Raw genomic sequence first — 20,730 nt, forward strand, 5'->3', positions numbered from 1 at the left:
TAGCTTCTAGGATTCCCCATCTGAACTACCTGCCTTTCCTCTTCTTCATATTCCAGTTGATTCCCATGGTATCCAGACACTTTTCTCTTCACAGACTTACCAGGCACTCTAGCCTTTCCACTACCTAGCTAGATTTTTCTTCTTGCCTCCCTTTCTTCTCCTTTCCCTGCCCCAATATGCAGAAAGCATACACACTACATTAAAATTGAGAATAAGCTTTGTGTATTTAAAGAACTACTTTCCTCCAGATTTAAACAAATAAAAATACTTAACATGAAAACGTATTTTTAAAATTCTTTTAACATATTTATTAGAGAAAGCTAAGTTTCATTTTTTAAACGATTTATATATCAATCACTGAAAGTCAGAAGTTGAGGGGTGGATGGTTCTTTTGCACCAGAAAGACTTCTTTATCCATGCTATACTACTTAAGTAAAAAGATGTCTTTTGGAAAAGAGAACACCAGAGATAGTGAAATAAACACAAAAATTTTTCATCAATTTTTTTTGTCCCATGAGTAGTAAATGCATGTTACTGTATTCAGAAGTAATGATTAAGGTAATACAGAAGTATTAAGAAGTAGAGCCAACCATACACAAAATCTTAAAGGAATCTGAGTTGTCTTCCGTGGTTTGTCTTTGGAGTCCTGGTCTCTCCCTTTTCATATCTACAGTGCCAGGACCTTAGCCCCTGTCAGGCTAGGATTTACCCCTCTTGCAAATGGCCCCAGGCTTTCTTGAGTTATAGCTCATACTCAGGACCTTTCTTGGTCTTTTCCAAGAGACTAGCTCTTAAAGAAAACATCAGAGTTTTAAAAGGAGCCTCTAGAAACTCTGCCCAGACGACTATCTGAAAGTGGAAACTATCCTGTGGCAGGATAGCGAGGCAAAGATTCCAGGGCGTTTGGGCCTTTCTCTAAATGTCAATAGGCTAGAGAGGTAAGAGAATAGGGAGAAGATTTAGACAACTGAACTTGTCTAATCAAACAGTAATTTCCATCTTTGAGCAATAAATTTAATTTAGAAGACACATCAAATGCCAACAAAGGTAGTTCAATCGTCTAGTTATTTTGAAGCCATACTAAAGATGTAATACAGTAATCCCCTCTTACCCATGGGGATATGTTCCAAGACCCCCAGTGGATGCCTGAAACTGCAGATAGTAATGAACCTTATATTAATTACGTTTTTTCACATACATACATATATACCTATGATAAAGCTTAACTTAAAAATTAGGCACAGAGCTAGGCACGGTGGTTCATGCCTGTAATCCCAGCACTTTGGGAGGCCGAGGCAGGTGGATCACCTGAGGTTAGGAGTTTGAGACCAGCCTGGCCAACATGTTGAAACCCCGTCTCTAATAAAAATACAAAAAAATTAGCCGGGCCTGGTGGCGGACGCCTATAGTCTCAGCTACTCGGGAGGCTGAGGCGGGAGAATTGCTGGAGCCCAGGAGGCAGAGGTGCAGTGAGTCAAGACTGTGCCACTGCACTCCAGCCTGGGAGACACAGCGAGACTCTGTCTCAAAAAAAAAAAAAAAAAAAAAAAATTAGGCACAATAAGAGATTAACAACAAAAATAATAAAATAGAGGGCATATGACAATATACTGTAATGAAAGTTATGTGAATGTGGTATCTTTCTCTCTCACACACAAAATGTCTTAATGTACTATACAGCAGGTAACAAAAACTGCAGAAAGCAAAACTGTGGATAAGAGGGACTACTGTAACACAAAAATGTCTTGAGCAATGCTTATATATTTATACATACAATGTCATACTGGAATGATCTCATAAGACAACTTTTAAAGAAACTTAAGAAACCAGTTTCAAAGTATTTGTGGAATGGGAATAAAAATTACTTTCAGGTTAAAAACTTATAAAAATGGCCAGGCACAGTAGCTCATGCCTCCAATTCCAGCATTTTGGGATGCCAAGGCAGGAGGATGACTTGAGGCCAGGAGTTTGAGACCAGTCTGGGCAACACAGCAACACCTCATCTGTAATTAAAAAAAAAAAAAAAACAAAAAAAAACTTAAAAAAAAGTGTTTCTTTGGGATATTGTTGTAAATACAAAATAGGCCAGGGGTGGTAGCTCATGCCTATAATCCCAGCACTTTGGGAGGCTGAGGTGGGCAGATCACTTGAGGCCAGGAGTTTGAGACCAGCCTGGTCAACGTGGCAAAAGCCCGTCTCTACTAAAAATACAAAAATGAGCTGGGCGTGTTGGCACGCACCTGTAGTCCCAGCTACTTGGGAGGCTGAGGCACAAGAATCACTTGAATCCAGAAGGCAGAGGTTGCAGTGAGCTGAGACTGTGCCACTGCACTCCAGCCTGGGTGACAGAGTGAGACTCTGTCTCAAAAAACTAAAACATAAATATATAAATAAATATTTGTCAAACGATAGCTTTACTTTGAGAAAGAAATATAATAAAGGTTTTCTAATTAGAGAAAATTAAAAATGCTTCCTGGGAAAAGAAAATTAATCTTTCTCTTCCCTAGGAAAAAAGCCATTTTTCTTTTGTTTTCTAAATAAACATTCCTTGTTTTTTAAATAAATGGGTAGGTTTTTAGAAACTTTGTATAGTGTGTGTGTGTGTGTGTGTGTGTGTGTGCGTGTGGTATGCAACAGACAATTGATCTTGTCCAAAGAGCCTATCTAATTATTTATTATTAATTATTAATGATGTTTTTCCTAGCACAATGCCTTATACAGAGTGGGCACACAACTATTTGATATCTGTTGAAAAAAATCAGTCATTTCTGCTTCAGTTGCAAACTGCTGACATTTAATTTTTTAATGTCTTTCACAAAGAATACATTATTGCAAATTTTTCCTTAGACAAATATTTTATAATCCTTCTTGTGCCCCGCTGATTTTCAATTTATCAACTGTGGTGCCTGATAGAATTGTCAACCAGGGATTTTCATTGTTTAACCAGTGTACCACTTAATTGAAAGCACTGCTTGAAAATTGCTCACATATACTCCTATCTTGTACTTAAAGAATTACAATTTGAGGGTTGATAAAACCCATATCCAAAAGCACATGTAACAAGGCTAATGACCAAATAGCATGTCCAGTTTTGAAGCTGATTGACTAAAGTCAACATTAGATTATGGAATCTGCTAGCCTTGTTACCTAAAAAAAAAAAGTGAAAAACAATGGCAATACTAAAGCCTTGTGAAATCTAAGGAAAGGAGAAACAAAAATTCAGAAATTTCATTTGGAATGCAAGGTCCTAAGCTTATTCTTCTAGCAAGTATCTAAAAAGTTACTTACAGGACAAGTAAGAATGACAGAATCATTTCATTCATTTATGACAAACATTAGGAGAGTCCTAGAAAAAGGCAAGAATGACCAGACAAGGAATAATGGGGAAAACGAATCATGTTTTTAAATATCCAATCTGGAATGCCACTCAGTGCTTCTCTCTAGAGGCCCTAAATGTGAAGCTGAGATACTTTTATCTTCCTGTTTCAGGAAGTTAGCCCTACTCCTAAGGCTGCTAAAAGTTTAGCTGAACCAGGCCTTCTCCCTCCTTTCTGAACTATCCTGCTGAATACATTTTTTCATATAATTTAAGCATAGATTCCTAGTAATATATAAGAATAAACCAATACAGTACTTACATTCACACTGTATGACATCTAAGTTAAACTGCTGAACAGCTCCCATGCTTATTTGTTTTAACTCACTGTCCAGTAGCATCTGCATTAAGGATGTTGACAGATGCTGGCAGGCTGACATGCAAGCTGTCTGAGCAACTTTCCCCTGTTTAAAACAATCAAACCAAAAATCAAACAAATAAACAAACACAGAAATACATCGTAAAGAATCAGAAAAATCATACACCTGGCATTCTTTTTGTTGCTTATGCTTGGTACAATAGTGGTTACTTTCCTTCCTGTTTCCGTATTCTGAGTGGTTATGCCTTTATATCATAGAAATTAACATTAATATTCTTAGTTTACTTGGCTTTCTCAGGATATAAATATCATTAAAGCTCTAACTGCACAAAGGAAAATCAAAATACCAGTTAAAAACTATTATTTCAGATCTCTCGAAATACTGAAAGCACTTTAGAAATGCATATTAAAATGACACTTATGACATAAAATAAGTCATACTGACAGAACATTTTATCCGTATAATGTTCCTTCATCTCTCCTTTACCTAATTAACCAAGTCAGAATAAAGGAAGTTAACAGTATAATTTACTATTATTGCTATTTAAATTACAGCTAAAATTCAAAATACCCTTTGAATCGTGAGTCCTTACTTCTAATCAGAACATTAGTCTATAGCATAGCTTCAATCACTGGCAGAAAAAAAAAGGTTTGTCTACCAATATGACTTCAAGATTATCTACAGATGTGCATTTAGCTTTAGAAATTAAGTTTTTAAATCATCTGGTAGATTGGAAGTATGTGGTTGAATACTTGCGGTTTTCTTTCAGTATAATATACATCATTAAAAAATATTTCCTACTATAATAATCTCCTAAAACTCTACATGAACTTTCACCGATATCCTAAATTGTTTTCTTAAAAATGTCCTTTTTAAATGTTTAGCCTCTGCATTACACAGCTGACTCACAAAACTACATCACTTTTAGTATAAATTAATTTTTTTTTTTTTTTGAGACAGAGTCTCACTCTGTGGCCAGGGCTGGCGCAATCTCGGCTCACTGCAGGCTCCGCCTCCTGAGTTCACACCATTCTCCTGCCTCAGCCTCCCAAGTAGCTAGGACTACAGGTGCCCACCACCACGCCTGGCTAATTTTTTGTGTTTTTAGTAGAGACGGGGTTTCACCATGTTAGCCAGGATAGTCTCGATCTGACCTTGTGATCCGCCTGCCTTGGCCTCCCAAAGATAAATTATTTTTTTAAGCAGGTTTTGCATTTCAACTAGAAGTTTAAAATATTATAAAAACTCTTTTAGGTAAAGTTCTCCTGTGTAATACTGCTCCTAGGACGGCTACCTTCAACTGACAATTATGTGATTTGGTGATGGAATGACTACTATGATAGGATTCAAAGATCTATGAATATCATTAGAAATAATTGCTTTTGGAAGACATGCCATGTTTTGCCTCATTTGCATTAACAAATATTTACCCAGTCATATTTGATAATTATATTTTTCCTACTTATCTCAAAGGCCAGAAAGCTACAAAATCATGACCAAAATCTCCCAAACAGAAATGTTACAATATATTAGTACAAAAACATATTACATAGGGTTGATTTGTGAGAAAGGAAATAAAGAACATAAGTACATGTTCAAGATGCTTATTACAACATTTGTTAAATCACACATTAAAAGTCAAACTAGAAACAAACAACTTTTTGAATGAGTTTTTTGCATTTAGACACTATGCACAGTGAAAAACTGCATATGTGAAACAGAATGTCAATTTCTCAATCAAAAACTTAACAGATAAAAGCCGATGCAAACAATATATTTGACAGATACTGATGAACTGCCAAAAAGGAATGTAACAAACAATGCAAAACCCAGCATGATTCAAGATCCCCCAAACTCAAGAAGAATTAGTCTGGGAGACATGCAGCTCCATTCCCCAAGCAGAATAATATCAATATGAATGAGAAGTGGGGAAGCAGAGAAAGGAGAAATCAATGGCATGTCATTTAATTACAATGTAATAGGCTTCAGAATACTTAATGGAAATGTCATTTTGACCTAATGGAACAACTAGTGCATTTTAGTTTAATGTGCTTCTCCAACAAATCAGCTCCATGTCCTATGCATGCTGCTACTATCATGTACTAACTGCAAAAGCTGATTAATAAATTGCCAGAAAATTACTATTAATTTCATAAGCAAACACACTGTACAATATAAGTGGTATTGTTTTATGTAAACCTTTAAAATTTAACATGGGTTCAGATGCTACAAATGATTACATAGCAATAGCACTGGAGCTGAAAACGATGGTAAGACACAGGCTATTCCAGAAACCTGGTGGAAATAAGTAATGAAAACACACATGCATACAGACATACACACACACAAATTTAGCTCTTTATTTAAATATCATGTGTAATACTAAAATCCTAACACTGAATTTCTTTTGATTAGGCATACTAAATACAGGCTTATTGTTCTCAAAGATAGAAGATTAAAATATTTATAAAATATTTTATAAATCTTCAGATGAAATAAATAGCTCAAAATTTAAGTTCACAATATCAAAGGTTCAGATTCTTTAAAATTTTTAAAAGTTATATTCCATGAGATTATACAATTTTTTTAAATGTCTACTTTGTAACTATAACATGTATACAACTATTCTTAAACTTCATCTACTACATATTTTTAGATAGAAATGTTAACACTCCAAAAATTTACACACCCAAAAATATATTTGAAAATTTATTTTTAATGTCTATAGCCATTGGCACACTCTGGTACAATCTTCTGAACACTATTATTATTATTATTATTGTTGATGCCTTTAATAATATATCATTTTCTAGAATAAAAATAGTCTGAGTACTTTTACAATGATCTTTTAAAAACTAGCCCTTTTCATTAGAGATGCTCTTTTAACATTATAACAAAAAAAGCCAAAATAATTAAGAGTAGTGACTGAGAAAATACGGCACATTTAATAAATTTCAAGCACCTCAAAATTTCTCCTGCCCTCATCTGAAAAATTAATTGCAACTATTACCAACATTTTCCCTCTCTTTACAAAGTTCAATAAGTAAGTAAAAACACCTGCTAAGCTTTTAAAGGTAATTACTTTTTTACTCTGCTCTAACATTTGGCTGAAAACAACTTGCAAAGAGAGAAAACCCTTAGACAAACTTCTTATATTTCAAAGGAACTTGTAAAAGAGAATCTGCTGACATATTAGATCCTTTTTGCATTACCGAAAAGCTTTTCTTCTAAGAACAATTGTGGTAAAGAGACATTTGGCTCCTAGGAAATTCCCAAAGGGTCAACCATATGCATCCTTCCATGGCACCTTCACAGTGCTGCTTTCTAGATTCATGTCTCAAAAACAGCTTTCATCATTTACTTGTGTGTCAGTCAATATGATTTATGGACTGCATTCAACAAAGTCAAAGCATATAGAATGAGAAATATGACTACAATCTGCTAATTTGTTTTGTATTGAGCCACTTAAGAGTCAAAGACCTGATGTCAGACTGAGACCAGTAACACAATTAACCTGCCGGTGACAGATTCATCCATCCTCCCTGCCAGGCTGTGCCAATCAAAGACAGCATGAGGCGACATTTGGTGAAATCAGTAAGAAAACTCATTCTCTAAGTAACCTATGTGAGACCTTGATTGACACTTTTTGAATTTAGTTTGTGGAACACAGCCACTCTTTACCCAATAGTCCCTCACTGCAAGCTGTGAAATAAGGCTTTTAATGCCAATCACAAGAACAATAAATCACAAACCACCAACCCTCAGTTTAAAAGGAATTAAGAAAACACATCTGTTTGTATGTCAAGACAAATTTCCAAAATAATTTACTATCATAGATTAGGCTAAAGATACTCTGTTTTCTGTGAAATATCATAAAATAACAAGGTAAAAACACAACATAGTTTATTAGATTATGGCTCGAAACTGGTTTGTTTTCAAAGTAATGTTTTCATAGATCTACTCTAATACATTTTTAAGAGAAATGTAGAACACTTAAAAGCTAATTTGGCCCATTTAAATTTTCATCTGAAGTTTTCATTTGTGTCTCACCATTTTCTTATTTCAAAGGTCTATTAAAAAAGGTTTGATTTCAACTGTAATTATTTGAAAGCACTTTCCAATGCCGCTTTCATTCTCTCAAGTACATTTAATGTTAAAATGTGCTCTTGAAATCACATTCTTTCCGTATTGGTCTACTCACCCTTAATGATTCCAGGAGAGTCCATTTTTCTTTATTTATATTCCCACAAAAGGCTAGCTTTGTACAATAAACTACTTTTTTACTTAAGTAAAAAGAAATACACAGATTCAAATATATCGTACAACATATTATTCTTTACACTGATAAAAGACTTTGTTTAAAAAGTCTAACTCTTGTCAAAGAAAAAAGGAAAACCGAAATAAAATCATGGTCAATTTGGATATTAAACCTAACACTGATAAGTGACTTCATTAATTCTGATTCTGTATGGCTTTTTAAAGTTATCTAAATTAACCCAGTAAAATATTAGCATTTTATACAAACTCACTATCATCGTTTGCTACATAAATTTCAGTTATGAGACTATGAAACAGTCTTTTTCAGAGGCAAAAGAAGGGAAGTATTTTAATGAATTAAATTTTTATTTAATTCATTAATGAATGAATTAATGAATAAATTCATAAATTAATGAATTTAATTTCATTTCAGTATGTGTATTTTAAAAGGCTATAAATTGTAGCTCTCCTAAAGAGTATGTGTATTTTAAAATGTTATAAATTGTAGCTCTTTTACATTTTAAATTTAAATTTTAAAATACACATACTGAAAGAATGAGGTATTTCATCAGATGGAAACACCAAAATTAAAAATTAAAAAGTTAATTGAAATATTAAAAAAGAAGTACAGTTGAAAAACAGGTATTTCAATTCAAGAAATCTGTTACTCTTCCATTTTATATAAGAACCACTAATCTAGAGTTTTACTATATGAAACATCTTGTTCAAATGTAAATACTGTTATGAAATCAGGAAAAAGATACCTATAACATAGAATATGAAACTTTCCCCAAGATTATTTCACAAATGCACAGCGATTTCTCTACCTAGTAAGATCAGTTTTAATTCATTTTCTGGCTGAACACTATACATAACACTGAAATGTCTGATTCTCAATAATACAGAATAGATATGATATAAAGGTTTAAATATCAGGATGAATTCCCTTAGTGAGTTTAAATAACATTAATACTACCTTGAAGACAATATTTTTTTTTTTTTTTTGAGACAGAATCTTGCTCTTTCACCCAGGCTGGAGTGCAATGGAACAATCTCGGCTCACCGCAACCTCCATCTCCCGGGTTCAAGCAATTCTCCTGCCTCAGCCTCCCAAGTAGCTGGGATTACAGGCATCTGCTATCATGCCCAGCTAATTTTTGTGTTTTTGTAGAGACAGGGTTTCACCATGTTGGCCAGGCTGGTCTTGAACTCCTGACCCCAGGGGATCTGCCCACCTGAAGATAAATTTTTGAAATTATGCTCTAAAATTCATAGATCAAAATATACTCATTTTAACACCCACAACATTCCCCCAAATACCTCTTTACACTCTGTATTCCTCTTATACTCTGTTTCTGTCCATCTCTAACTACTTCCAGCCCTGAAAGAATGAATTGGGACACATCAGTTAACCACAATCCCACAGTCAACTATAAATTCCCATTCTCTCCTCTCAGGTTGTTCTCCTTCCAACAATTACCAATCATAAGGGTATGAGACAGTAACAGAAATGTCTACTCTTAAGACACACACACACATACAGAGGGAGAGAGAGAGAGAAGTAGAACATGATCATCTTAAAAGTTGAAAAATTTTTTCCTGAACTGGGAAAACCTCAGGACTGCATAATACGTGGCGTATTTTTACTTCCCTCAAAACTTCCCCTATCCCAATCATAGGGCTCATCAAACTTTGGCAGTCTTTTTTTTTGTAAACAATCTTTTGAGTATGGCTTTAGAAGGCATGCAGTATCCAAATTTTTAGCTTTCTACAAGTATCACTGCTTCTGCCATGGCAGTCCCATGATATTGCCAAACTCACCCTTTTTTTTTTTTTTTTTTTTTTTTTTGAGATGGAGTCTCACTCTGCCACCCAGGCTGGAGTGCAGTGGCACCATTTCAGCTCACTGCAACCTCCGCCTCCCAGGTTCAAGCGATTCTTCTGCCTCAGCCTCCCAAGTAGCTGTGACTACAGGCGCGAGGCACCACGCACGGCTAATGTTTGTATTTTTGGTAGAGACGGGGTGTCACCATATTGGCCAGGCTGGTCTCAAACTCCTGACCTCATAACCCGCCCACCTCAGCCTCCCAAAGTCCTGGGATTACAGGCGTGAGGCACCACACCTGGCCAGACTCTGTCTTGGGAAAAAAAAAAAAAAGTTGCCAGAATCACTAACGGGTTAGACAACAGAAGTAGTTTACATATAATCATTAATTAGTAAACTGGACAAATGTCACTCAAGCAAACTGGCTCCCCTTTCATACATGTAGGTGGCAGACTATTATAAACAGCCATATACAAAAAGATAGCACAAAGTAGGTCTTTGTCACTTATGACTTTGTATTTAGGTTTCAATTCTTGACATTGACTCTCAGAGTCTGGTACAAGCAGAACTTCATTTGCTGAGGCACACATTTGAATAACATGTTCTGTGAAACAGGTTATGATGGGGGAAAAACGACTCAGAGACTGAGTGCAGTCAAAGTCTCAACCTCCCTGGGGTTGGGGGAGGGAGAGCATTGGGATAAACAGATAATGCATGCTGGGCTTAATACCTAGGTGATGGGTTGACAGGGACAGTAAACCACCATGGCACATGTTTACTTACATAACAAACCTGCACAACCTGCACATGTACCCTGGAACTTAAAATAGAAAAAAAAATATAAAAACAGTCTCAACCTTCCTAACGAAACGTGGCTTTGCTTTCTTCTGTTAGTTAACATGAATGAAGTAACTCTCATTAAGGTCTACAGCTTCAATTGCATTTTATATAGTTCTTTCCTAATCCACTGGCTTCCTACTAAAACTCTCGTGTTGTTTCCTTTTAAAAGCCCTTTCATTACTACTACTTCCAACTAAGCCCTGACCGAGAGCAATTCAAAATATTGTTTTCTGCAATGTTTGACATCAGGAAAATATTTAAGTATGCTATGCTATATACAAACTTAAGACTTATAATTTATGAAACTAAATTTCTCACCAAGATTAGCCAGCATTTGACTAACTTAGACAACTTAGTAAATGTCTAAAAGGATTAAAGTTACAAAATACAAATATGTTCATTTTCAACTAAGAAGCAAGACTTTAAAAAATTAACATCTAGTAGTGAAAATCAACTGTTTTATAACATTAAGAAACAGCTTAATAAGAATAAAAATTCTATTTCAAAGAGTGGACCTTGACTATTTCCAACTTTTTCAAATATTTTCTCTCAAAGTTTTTTTAACTCTCTCCAATACAGGGATATATTATATTGTCAATTGTTTGTTCTTGTTGATTTTTGTATACTTGGAATTAACTCATAACAATGGATATAATATAAAAATGGATATCAAAATATGTCATAGAAATACCACTTTCATTCCCACAGAAATAACTACAACATAAAGAACTTTTTGAAAATACTGGACATTCAAGTGCCAAACTTTCAAAATCTCTAATGCAAATTTATCTAAAACTGATCCCAACATCTGTCCCTGCCTCCTTAAATTGATGGTAACAATTTGAGTTTTTGGATGGCACGGTCAGTTTTACTTCTGAATATCACTTCTGTATGTTGAATTATATGGTTCATCAGCAGGAAATCTGTTAGCAAGCTTAATAAGTACTCAATGATTATTATATTGAGTGAGTAAAAAGGGCAAATGAAAGCTTAAGGGTCTGTGTCTTCAACAGGACAAAGTATTTCTCCTTAATGTTGGGAATTTGCAACAGTTATTCTGGTGCTAAAGGGTCTTTTGTTTTGATCACTACTAAATTTACAGTTGAGTCTAGAGAGCTGTGGTTTTAGTTACTGTATTTTTCCTTCACTGAGGTGTGCAAGAAATGAATAAAGTATACATACAAATGTTTCTAATCAGTACTGGTATCATCTTTACTAAATAACTCTCATACAGGTATTTTCCAAGTTTCTGCCTGAGAATAATAGATTGCACCTTCACTTCAAAACTAGATAGTATTCTCTATTTGACAAATTTCAATTTGGAAATTGATTTTTTAGGCAGTATACTTTTATACTCTTTATACAAACAAGAAAATGACCATGTTGTCCATTTCTTCACTATTTCTTTCATATTTACTTAAAAAAACACAAATCAAGCAACTACTTTGTGTAAGACACTGTGTTAAGTGTTACTGAATATATAAAGATGAATAAACAGATGTAGTTCCTGACATAAGAGGTGTAAGTTCTACAATAAGGAAAAGAAGGCAAGTCTACAAACAGCAGTAGTATAAAATATAAACAGGACCATAAAAGCAAGACAAAGTATCCACATGTAATTAAGTGGAATCAGCAAGGGCTTTGTGAAAGAGGTTGCATTAGAATGTCTTTGGGAAGAGATCCAGGATTTTTACAGTTATAAATAAAGCTAAGGCAGAAAATCCAAGATAGATTCAAGACACAAGGAATATGCCAGTTTGGATGCACATGTTTAGTAATGGTCAGAAATGTGTGTGTGTGTGTGTGTGTGTGTGTGCATGTGTGTGTGTGTGTATTTTTTGTAGAGATGGGGTTTTGTCATGTCAGCCAGTGATCTTGAACTCCTGGTCTCAAGTGATCCACCTGCCTCGGCCTCCCACTGTGTTGGGATTACAGGCATGAGCCACCGTGTCCGGCCTCAGAAATATATGTGGGAAAAGGCTGAGATAATTTTCTTTTTGCTAGCCTGTGAAATTTCTACTTAATTCAATAGATAATCAAGAACCCCTGATGTTTCTGAATAGGGAAATAAAATTAGACTGTGCTTCAGAAAGAATAATCTAGCACTGGTATATAGGATGGACTGACGTAAGGAGACACTGTTGGTAGAGACCAATTAGAAGACAATTACAATAATCAAAACTTGAACTTCAGTAACAGGAATAAGAACAGAAAGAAGAGGATATAGGTTAGGAACATTTACATTTCAAATGCTAGATAAGATTTTGTTTTTCCCTAAGAAGAATTTTCAATATTTATACATTCGAAGAATACTTGTTAGTTCTTATTCTGTCAAGAGCTCACAAGTAAAGGTGAAAAAGACAAATATGGAAAAAAAGCAAAATATGATAAAGCCATAAAAAAGGTAAGAGCTAAGGCAATTCAGAAGAGCAATACTGGGCTGGGATGAGAAAGAAATACCTGCACTGGGTCATGAATCACACTGGGTCATGCACTGGGTTAGACTTCTATGAGTGCAGTTTGGGATCAGGGTGGTAGAGAAAAAGCATTCAGGAAAAGCATAAACCATCTTTGAAACAAGTAACGATAACAACTAATATTTTTTGATTATTTATTATATGCCAAGCCCTTTTCTAAACATTTTAGGTATACTATTTCATTTAACCTCACAAAAATCTGTAGGGTATATGTTGCCATATACCTCATTTTACAGATGAGGAAAGACCACAGAGAAGTTTCCAAATGCACCTTAATATTAAGATGCATTTGAGGTGAGTGCAGTGCTTTTACAATCTAGTCTCAGAGAATCTTGACTGCTTCACAGACAACTAATATTACCTTCAAATTTAGGTTTCCACAAAACTAAAAATTTATCAAGGATGTTGCCAAAGTAATTAGCCTTTATTTTAAATAGCTAAGCAGAGAAAAATAAGCCTGCAGGAAGTTCATTATTTTCTAATTTACATGCTAGCTTTAGTTTATATCTACTTACCGACATGGCTGCGTGATCATTGTTGTTAGTCTGAGAAGGAAGTCAGCAAGGCAATCAAATAAAAAAGGAAAATGTATTCTAATCACAACAGAATCAGTGTCTAAAGTAGCAAAAGGGAATATACTCTAAAACAAGCAAGTTCATTCTGTGTGTTGCTAATTTAGAGGCATTCATCTATCACATAAATGTGACTATCATTTTTTATTTTGAAGATTCAGGCGTGAGTTTTTACATCCATACTAATCAGACAAATCCTCCTCCAAACTTTTGTCTCTCTCATCAAGTTGTCTAGTCAGAATTAAAAAACCAAGAGCTTTAGCACTTATGTCTACTGAATAAGCAAATTTAGAACACATAAGTTCTTTGACAAGGTTCTGTGCTATAGAGCAGTGATTCTTAAACATTAAGCAAAAAATGCAGCTTGTTAAGCTTCAAAAATTTTAGTTCAGTTAGGTCTAGGGTCAAGCACTGGAATCTAAATATTTAACAAGAAGCTCTTCCCACAGATGATTTTAATACAGAAAGAAATGTCAATTTCTTCAAAAATGACAAAATTATAGAGAATATATTATTCTGAAGATGCTTAGGATAAGTCTACTTCTTCACATAATCTGCTAATATAGCTTAAATAAATTACTCAAGGAAAGACGGCACACTAAATTATTTTACAGCTAATTATTTAAATGTTTTGCCTCCCCTAAGGAGTGAATAGCAAGCCAAAGTAAAAACTAAATCACTGGTCTCAATTTAAATACATATATGCCCCTGCTGTAGTTCTGTACTAATTATAAGGTACTGGCTTATTCCTTAAAAACATCAAGGATTAATTAAACATTAATTCCGTAAAATAAGAATTAATTAAAATATCCTTAAAGTACTATTTAATTTTTTAAATTACCTAATTTACTTTTCAAATTTTAATAATAAAATATATGGTATTTAAGTACTTTTTTTTTTTTTAGAAAAAGATATTTACCCAGATATATGGATTTAACTTTATTATATTAGGTCAATGAAACCAGAATTTATGTATTAGTGGAAGCTGAACTTCCAGTAACGCCTAGACTGAAGGTCCCCCTCCATATGGGAAGCTGCCCTCTTCACCAAATACACAACGAGTAAAGAAGAAACCGCAAGCAGAAATGGAAGAAGCAGATACTCACTAGCCAGGCTGGTCAACCTAATTAACCCTAGTAAGCAGTGGGACAGCAGTTGTGTTAACCAGACAAAGAACTCTTCTGGAAGACTGGACTAGACCCTAGATAAACACTAACTTTTTTCTAGATTAACTTCGAATAAAATTTTATTTGCATTAGTAAAATTATCCCACCATCATAGTTATTTTATTCAACAATATTTTCCATAATCTTTAATCTTTCAAAGTGTATATAAAGATGTCTTAGCAGATATAAAGGCCACAAAGTTAAGATGAAATTCAGACAAAATTTAGTAACCTAGTCAATAAAAGTTAGTCAATAACATTCAACATATAGCTACCATGTATGTCATAGGATGTGATAATGAAAGTATAGTTCACAATACATCATTTTTCAATAAATCACATCAACATTATTCAATGCCATTATAAGTTTTTAAAAATTAACATCCAAGTAAGAAAAACCAATTTTTGAGATATATATATATATATATATACACACACAATATATGGTTATATTTTCATTTGATAGGGAAAACACATAAATGTATTCAAAGCTGCCTACACCATAATTTAAAAATTGCAATCCTTGTATTTTTCAATTCTTTTTGGTGTCACATAAAGTGTTATTAAAGCCATGATTGTACTGTTGACTACTACCTTTTTCCTTTATAGTTAAAGCCATGATTGTACTGTTGACTACTACCTTTTTCCTTTATAGTTTTCAATCATGTAAAAGGCCATCTGAACCCATATACTTAGAAAAAAGTGTGAACCAAAAAATAAAGGGCAGAAAAGTGCAGAGCTAAAAGAGGACATGAGGTGTCAGAATAAATAAATCAACATTTGGATTGAGACGTTACATTTGTCTGAAAGAATGATGCTTAGAAACATACAATATTATATACAGAGACTTTAGAGATGATCTAATCTTCTAGGAGAAGGAAGCAAGTTGTTCAGAATCAAGATGGTAGACTAAGTTAATGTGTTTGCTTCCCATCCATCCTGAGATACAAGTGAAATAAAAAGTATAGAACTGCAAAAAAGAATAAAATGTTTTCAACAGCAGAAAAAATGAAGGTGTATGTGGGAATTCACGAAGGGGTGCTTTCTGCGAGACAGAAAGCAGATGAAACAGAGAAAAGAAAGCCACTGCCCATTATATGCTAACAGAGAAGTAGTGCAGTAGAGCTTGGAGACAGCTGTGCATTAGAAGTCCAGAGTTGCAGGTATGAACAAGGATAAAAATGAGAAATGGGATCGAAAACAGAGAAAATAACTGAAGATTTCTGAAACAATTGTACCAACGATCCCCCACCCAGAGGGCCAGAGAGCCAGAGAGCACAGGCAATTACCCTAATGAAAGAATATTTTGGGGAGACCTGAGGCTCCTTATGTAGGGAGAAGTAAAGGGGAGCACAGGAGAGCAGAGGGGGATGGGGCAAAAGGAGGAAGAGGGAAAAGAAGGAAAAGGAGTATGTTCTCTTGATGTTTCTTAGAATTCAGTTTTTTTTTTTTTTTTTTTTGAGACAGGGTCTTGCTCTGCTGCCCAGTCTGGAGTGCACTGGTGCAATCATGGCTCACTGCAGCCTAGACTTCTTGGGCTCAAGCGATCCTCCCACCTTAGCCTCCCAAGTAGCTGGGACTACAGGTGTGTGCCACCACACCCAGCTGATTTTTTGTATTTTTTGTAGAGACAGGGTTTCGCCATGTTGCCCAGGCTGAAGAATTCAAATTTTAAAACAGATACTAAAACCTGAATGCCAGAAGACAATGGAGAAATGCAATGAAAGTACAGAGAAAAAGCTAATCAACCTATAATTATATAACCAGCCAAACTATCAATCAAGCATGAAGACAGAAGACATTTTCTAATATGCAAGGACTTAAATAGTATACTTCCCTTTTGTGGGAAAGTTACTAAAGTTACTGAAGTTTTATGGGAATTCAGCAAAACCGACTGGCAAAGTAATTTAAAAAAAACAACAACAAAACAAAACAAAAAAAAAAACAAGAAGCCTGGGATCCAAGAAACAGTTCCTAACACAGGAGAGCAAGGAACGAAAGTCCCAGGGTAACAGCTATGCCCCAATTCTAGAGAGCAACTGGTACAGGTTAGGGACAAAGACCTCTTAAAAGAGGCCTCCTGGAAAGAAGACATTTTCACACAACTGAAGGAAAGGAAATTAGAACACTCAATATGATGAAGGTACAATATTCACTCATCAAAAAGGAAAAAATTATGTTTTAAATCTTAAGCCAACTGAAATGTGTATAATTTCATTAAATAATGGAGTATAATTTTAAAAAACCTATTTGGCCATGATGCTAGAATTATTCTCCTTCAAGTGCCCAGAACTTGGATACTGGACCCCAAAATGAAAGGAAAACAAAAAATCCAAGCATACTATGCTTTGCGTAAAGGGAACAATATGGGCATAATCATAACAAACACCAGTACTGTTTACTAGTGTTTAGCTTGGAAAGTCAGCCTAGGAGAAAGGATAGATTTGATTGTAGTTGTCAAACAGAATGTAAATACTAATAACCTGAATAAAGATAAAAATAATAGTACAGCTATCAGAAGAGAATAGATGGAAGAACTGATGGAGCAAAGGAGAGGGAGGCTAACTCCTTTATTTCAAATAGAAGGGAATTAAGATACTGATTAAAGTAGAAAGAACCAGAAATAGAAGTACAGTATAACTATTTTATATAAAGAAATAGACTTGGCACAGTGGCTCATGCCTGTAATCCTATCACTCTGGGAGGCCAATGTGGGTGGATCACTTGAGGCCAGGAGTTCGAGACCAGCCTGGCCAAAACAGTGAAACCCCGTCTCTACTAAAAATACAAAAATTAGTAGGGCGTGGTGGCACATGCCTGTAATTCCAGCTACTCAGGAGGCTGGGGCACAAGAATAACTTGAACCCAGAAGGAGGAGGTTGCAGTGAGCCGAGATCCCGCACGCCAACGCACTACAGCCTGGGCAACACAGCGAGACTCTGTCTCAAAACAAAAAAAAAAAAAAAGAAAGAAATAGAAGAGATTTAAAAATGTAAAAATCAATACTTTAAAAAAGGGGAAGGGAAAGGTTGCTACTTGTACTTTTGTATTTCATAGGATCACCAGATATTCTCTGTTTTTTATTAAGATAACCACCAGAAGAAATAAAACCAAATAGTGAAAAATAGCAGTCTGGAAGACTGGGAGTGGGAATGGGGAAAGGGAAAGCAGAGGGTCTATTTTCCATTCCAAACTCTTTTGGACTACTTATCACACCATTTATGTGTATTAACTGGAATGAAAGCAAAACAGAACAACCTTTATTTTTAGCTCTATGAAATAAAATAGACATTAGCAAATTAATCCAGAGGTTAAATAATTTGTCTGCTTTCACAATGGCGGTTAATTGGAAGAATCAAGCCTAAAACCCCAATCTCAAAAATTTCAAGATAGTGCTGAATTCTCAGAAAGAATTCTTAAGGAGAGAATGATTTTAAAAGTTAGATACTACCCATTTCTATCCAAATAATGTATCTTTATTTATTCTTGAGCATATATTTCTTTCTCAATTAAAGAAAGCATATTATGTTCTAAAATCGTTAATGCAAACTAAAAATGCAAATTAAAAATTTAGTAACATCAGATACATTTAGTGGGAAAATAATTTACAAAGGATACTAAATTGGCACATCAGTAAAACACTACAGCCCAAAGCAAACAATTAAACCAAGGAAAAAAACTCTTCAAAGGAAATACCTGAAAAGAGAAACACCTTAAAAGGGACAGATGGAGAAGATGCTGTTTAAATTGAGTAACACTTGTACATTTCCCCATCTTGAAAGAAGTTTCTACTATAATATTTTTAATCTTATTATTGAGCATATACTGTGCTTGATTTCTTGAGTTAATAAAAATGAAACACTTTCTCTTTGACAGCATGATTTTAAAAGTTATGCTTTATTTAGTGGTGTGCTAGTAAATATGTAACAATGATTCTCTGGGGAAAAAGCCTTAATTTGTACTGTTTTTTTAAAAAAAAATGGTCTCATCACTCCTACCATGGCTACCAATGTGATGCCACTGTCAAGGCACAGTTGGAAAGAAGTGTGCACAACTGGATCTTGGGATATATATTTCCCAACATGATTTTGAGGCCATTTACTAATCTTAGAGTAAAAGATATTCAGAAGAATACTCCTGTTAATAGATGTTTTTTTAAACGGACAGCTTTTTAGGCATCTAGTCTCTGATGTGAGATTTTCTTGAAAGATACCCCAAATTACCACATAATTAGAGAACCATATGCCAACAGTAAATTCATATTATCACTAAAGATCATGTCTGGTTTTTTTGTTTGTTTTTTTTTGAGACAGAGTCTCGCTCTGTCACCCAGACCGGAGTGCAGTGGCACAATCTTGGCTCGCTGCAACCTCCGCCTCCTGGGTTCAAGTGATTCTCCTGCCTCAGCCTCCTGAGTAGCTGGGATTATAGGCATGTGCCACCCTGCCCGTCTAATTTTTGTATTTTTAGTACAGACGGGGTTTCACCATGTTGGTCAGGCTGGTCTCGAACTCCTGACCTCATGATCTGTCCAACTCGGCCTCCCAAAGTGCTGGGATTACAGGCATGAGCCACCGCGCCCAGCCGATCATGTCTTTTTTTTAAATTGTCCATCATACCACTTCCATTAATGCAGAAAATCAAAAGTTAAGCATATTTGAAAGCAAAGGAAAAGATATCTTTCTGGGAATAAATTTTTTGATATTTAAAATTCAAATTAGAACCAGATTAATCTACTAATTTAATATCCCTAGAGTAGTAGCAAAATTAAGCAAAGAAGATTACATTATAGTTAAAGACAAAACAATGAAGAGTTTCTAGAAAGGAAGAAATATGAACAAATTGATCATTCCAGATCTTCTATTTACTTCTACCATAAAAGACAACCATTTGTTAGTATAAATATTTGCATAAATTGGGTATCTTTAGTGATAAACACATGTGAAGACATTTTTAAAACTCATTGTCATTTACATGTCTCCCCTATGGACGGTAAATCAATAAACTATCTTCATTAAAATGAGTACACAATTAACATTTATAAAGGAAGAAAATGTTAGCTGTTATTTCCAGAAACAGACCAGTGCTGGGTGGTTAGGCAGTAAGTTCACAGTAAAACATTACTGAGTTCCATTTGGCAGTCATGAAGAATAACAAGATATGTCCAAGCTGCTCAACAACTTATTCTACTTATATTTATGTCAGTGGTGAATGAATGTTTAATGTTTTTTAAAATTCTTCTGGTTTAAATTTTCTGCCTAATATAAAATCTTGTTTAAAAAACAAAGCTTGTGGCCGGGCGCGGTGGCTCACGCTTGTAATCCCAGCACTTTGGGAGGCCGAGGCGGGCGGATCACGAGGTCAGGTGATCGAGACCACGGTGAAACCCCGTCTCTACTAAAAATACAAAAAAAATTAGCCGGGCGTGGTGGCGGGCGCCTGTAGTCCCAGCTACTCGGAGAGGCTGAGGCAGGAGAATGGCGTGAACCCAGGAGGCGGAGCTTGCAGTGAGCCGAGATTGCGCCACTGCACTCCAGCCTGGGCGACAGAGCGAGACTCCGTCTCAAAAAAAAGAAAACAAAACAAACAAACAAAAAAAAAACAAAGCTTGTTTATACATTCACCTTAGAATAGTGTCATAAATGCACAGAAAAAGAGAACCTGAAGAATACTTGCCAAAATGTTAACAGTGATGATTTTTATTTTCATTTTGTAAGACAGAGTCTTGCTCTGTCACCCAGGCTGGAGTGCCATGGCGTGATCTAGGGTCACTGCAACCTCCACCTCCCAGCTTCAAGCAATTCTCCTGCCTCAGCCTCCCGAGTAGCTGGAATTACAGGTGCCTGCCACCATGCCCAGCTAAAACAATGATGATCTTTTAACAAGATAAAGGTGATT

At 35.1% G+C, this 20,730-nt stretch overlaps 1 protein-coding gene across 14 annotated transcripts in view; it reads right to left on the reverse strand.

The window, feature by feature from the left end:
• EXOC6 (exocyst complex component 6) overlaps positions 1-20,730 on the reverse strand; it is a 364,709-nt gene that overhangs the window by 62,302 nt on the left and 281,677 nt on the right. For 12 of the 14 annotated variants that reach the window (XM_063629860.1, XM_055255403.2, XM_055255395.2 and 9 more), the window contains one exon: positions 3,639-3,780. The exons of the other annotated variants lie outside the window; for them this stretch is intronic. In XM_063629860.1, coding sequence (XP_063485930.1) covers positions 3,639-3,780 — 142 coding nt within the window. The remainder of the gene's footprint in view (positions 1-3,638; positions 3,781-20,730) is intronic. 14 annotated transcript variants of the gene reach the window in all.

Source organism: Symphalangus syndactylus, chromosome 2 (genome assembly GCF_028878055.3).
Source record: "Symphalangus syndactylus isolate Jambi chromosome 2, NHGRI_mSymSyn1-v2.1_pri, whole genome shotgun sequence".
Taxonomy (NCBI): Eukaryota; Metazoa; Chordata; class Mammalia; order Primates; family Hylobatidae; genus Symphalangus; species Symphalangus syndactylus.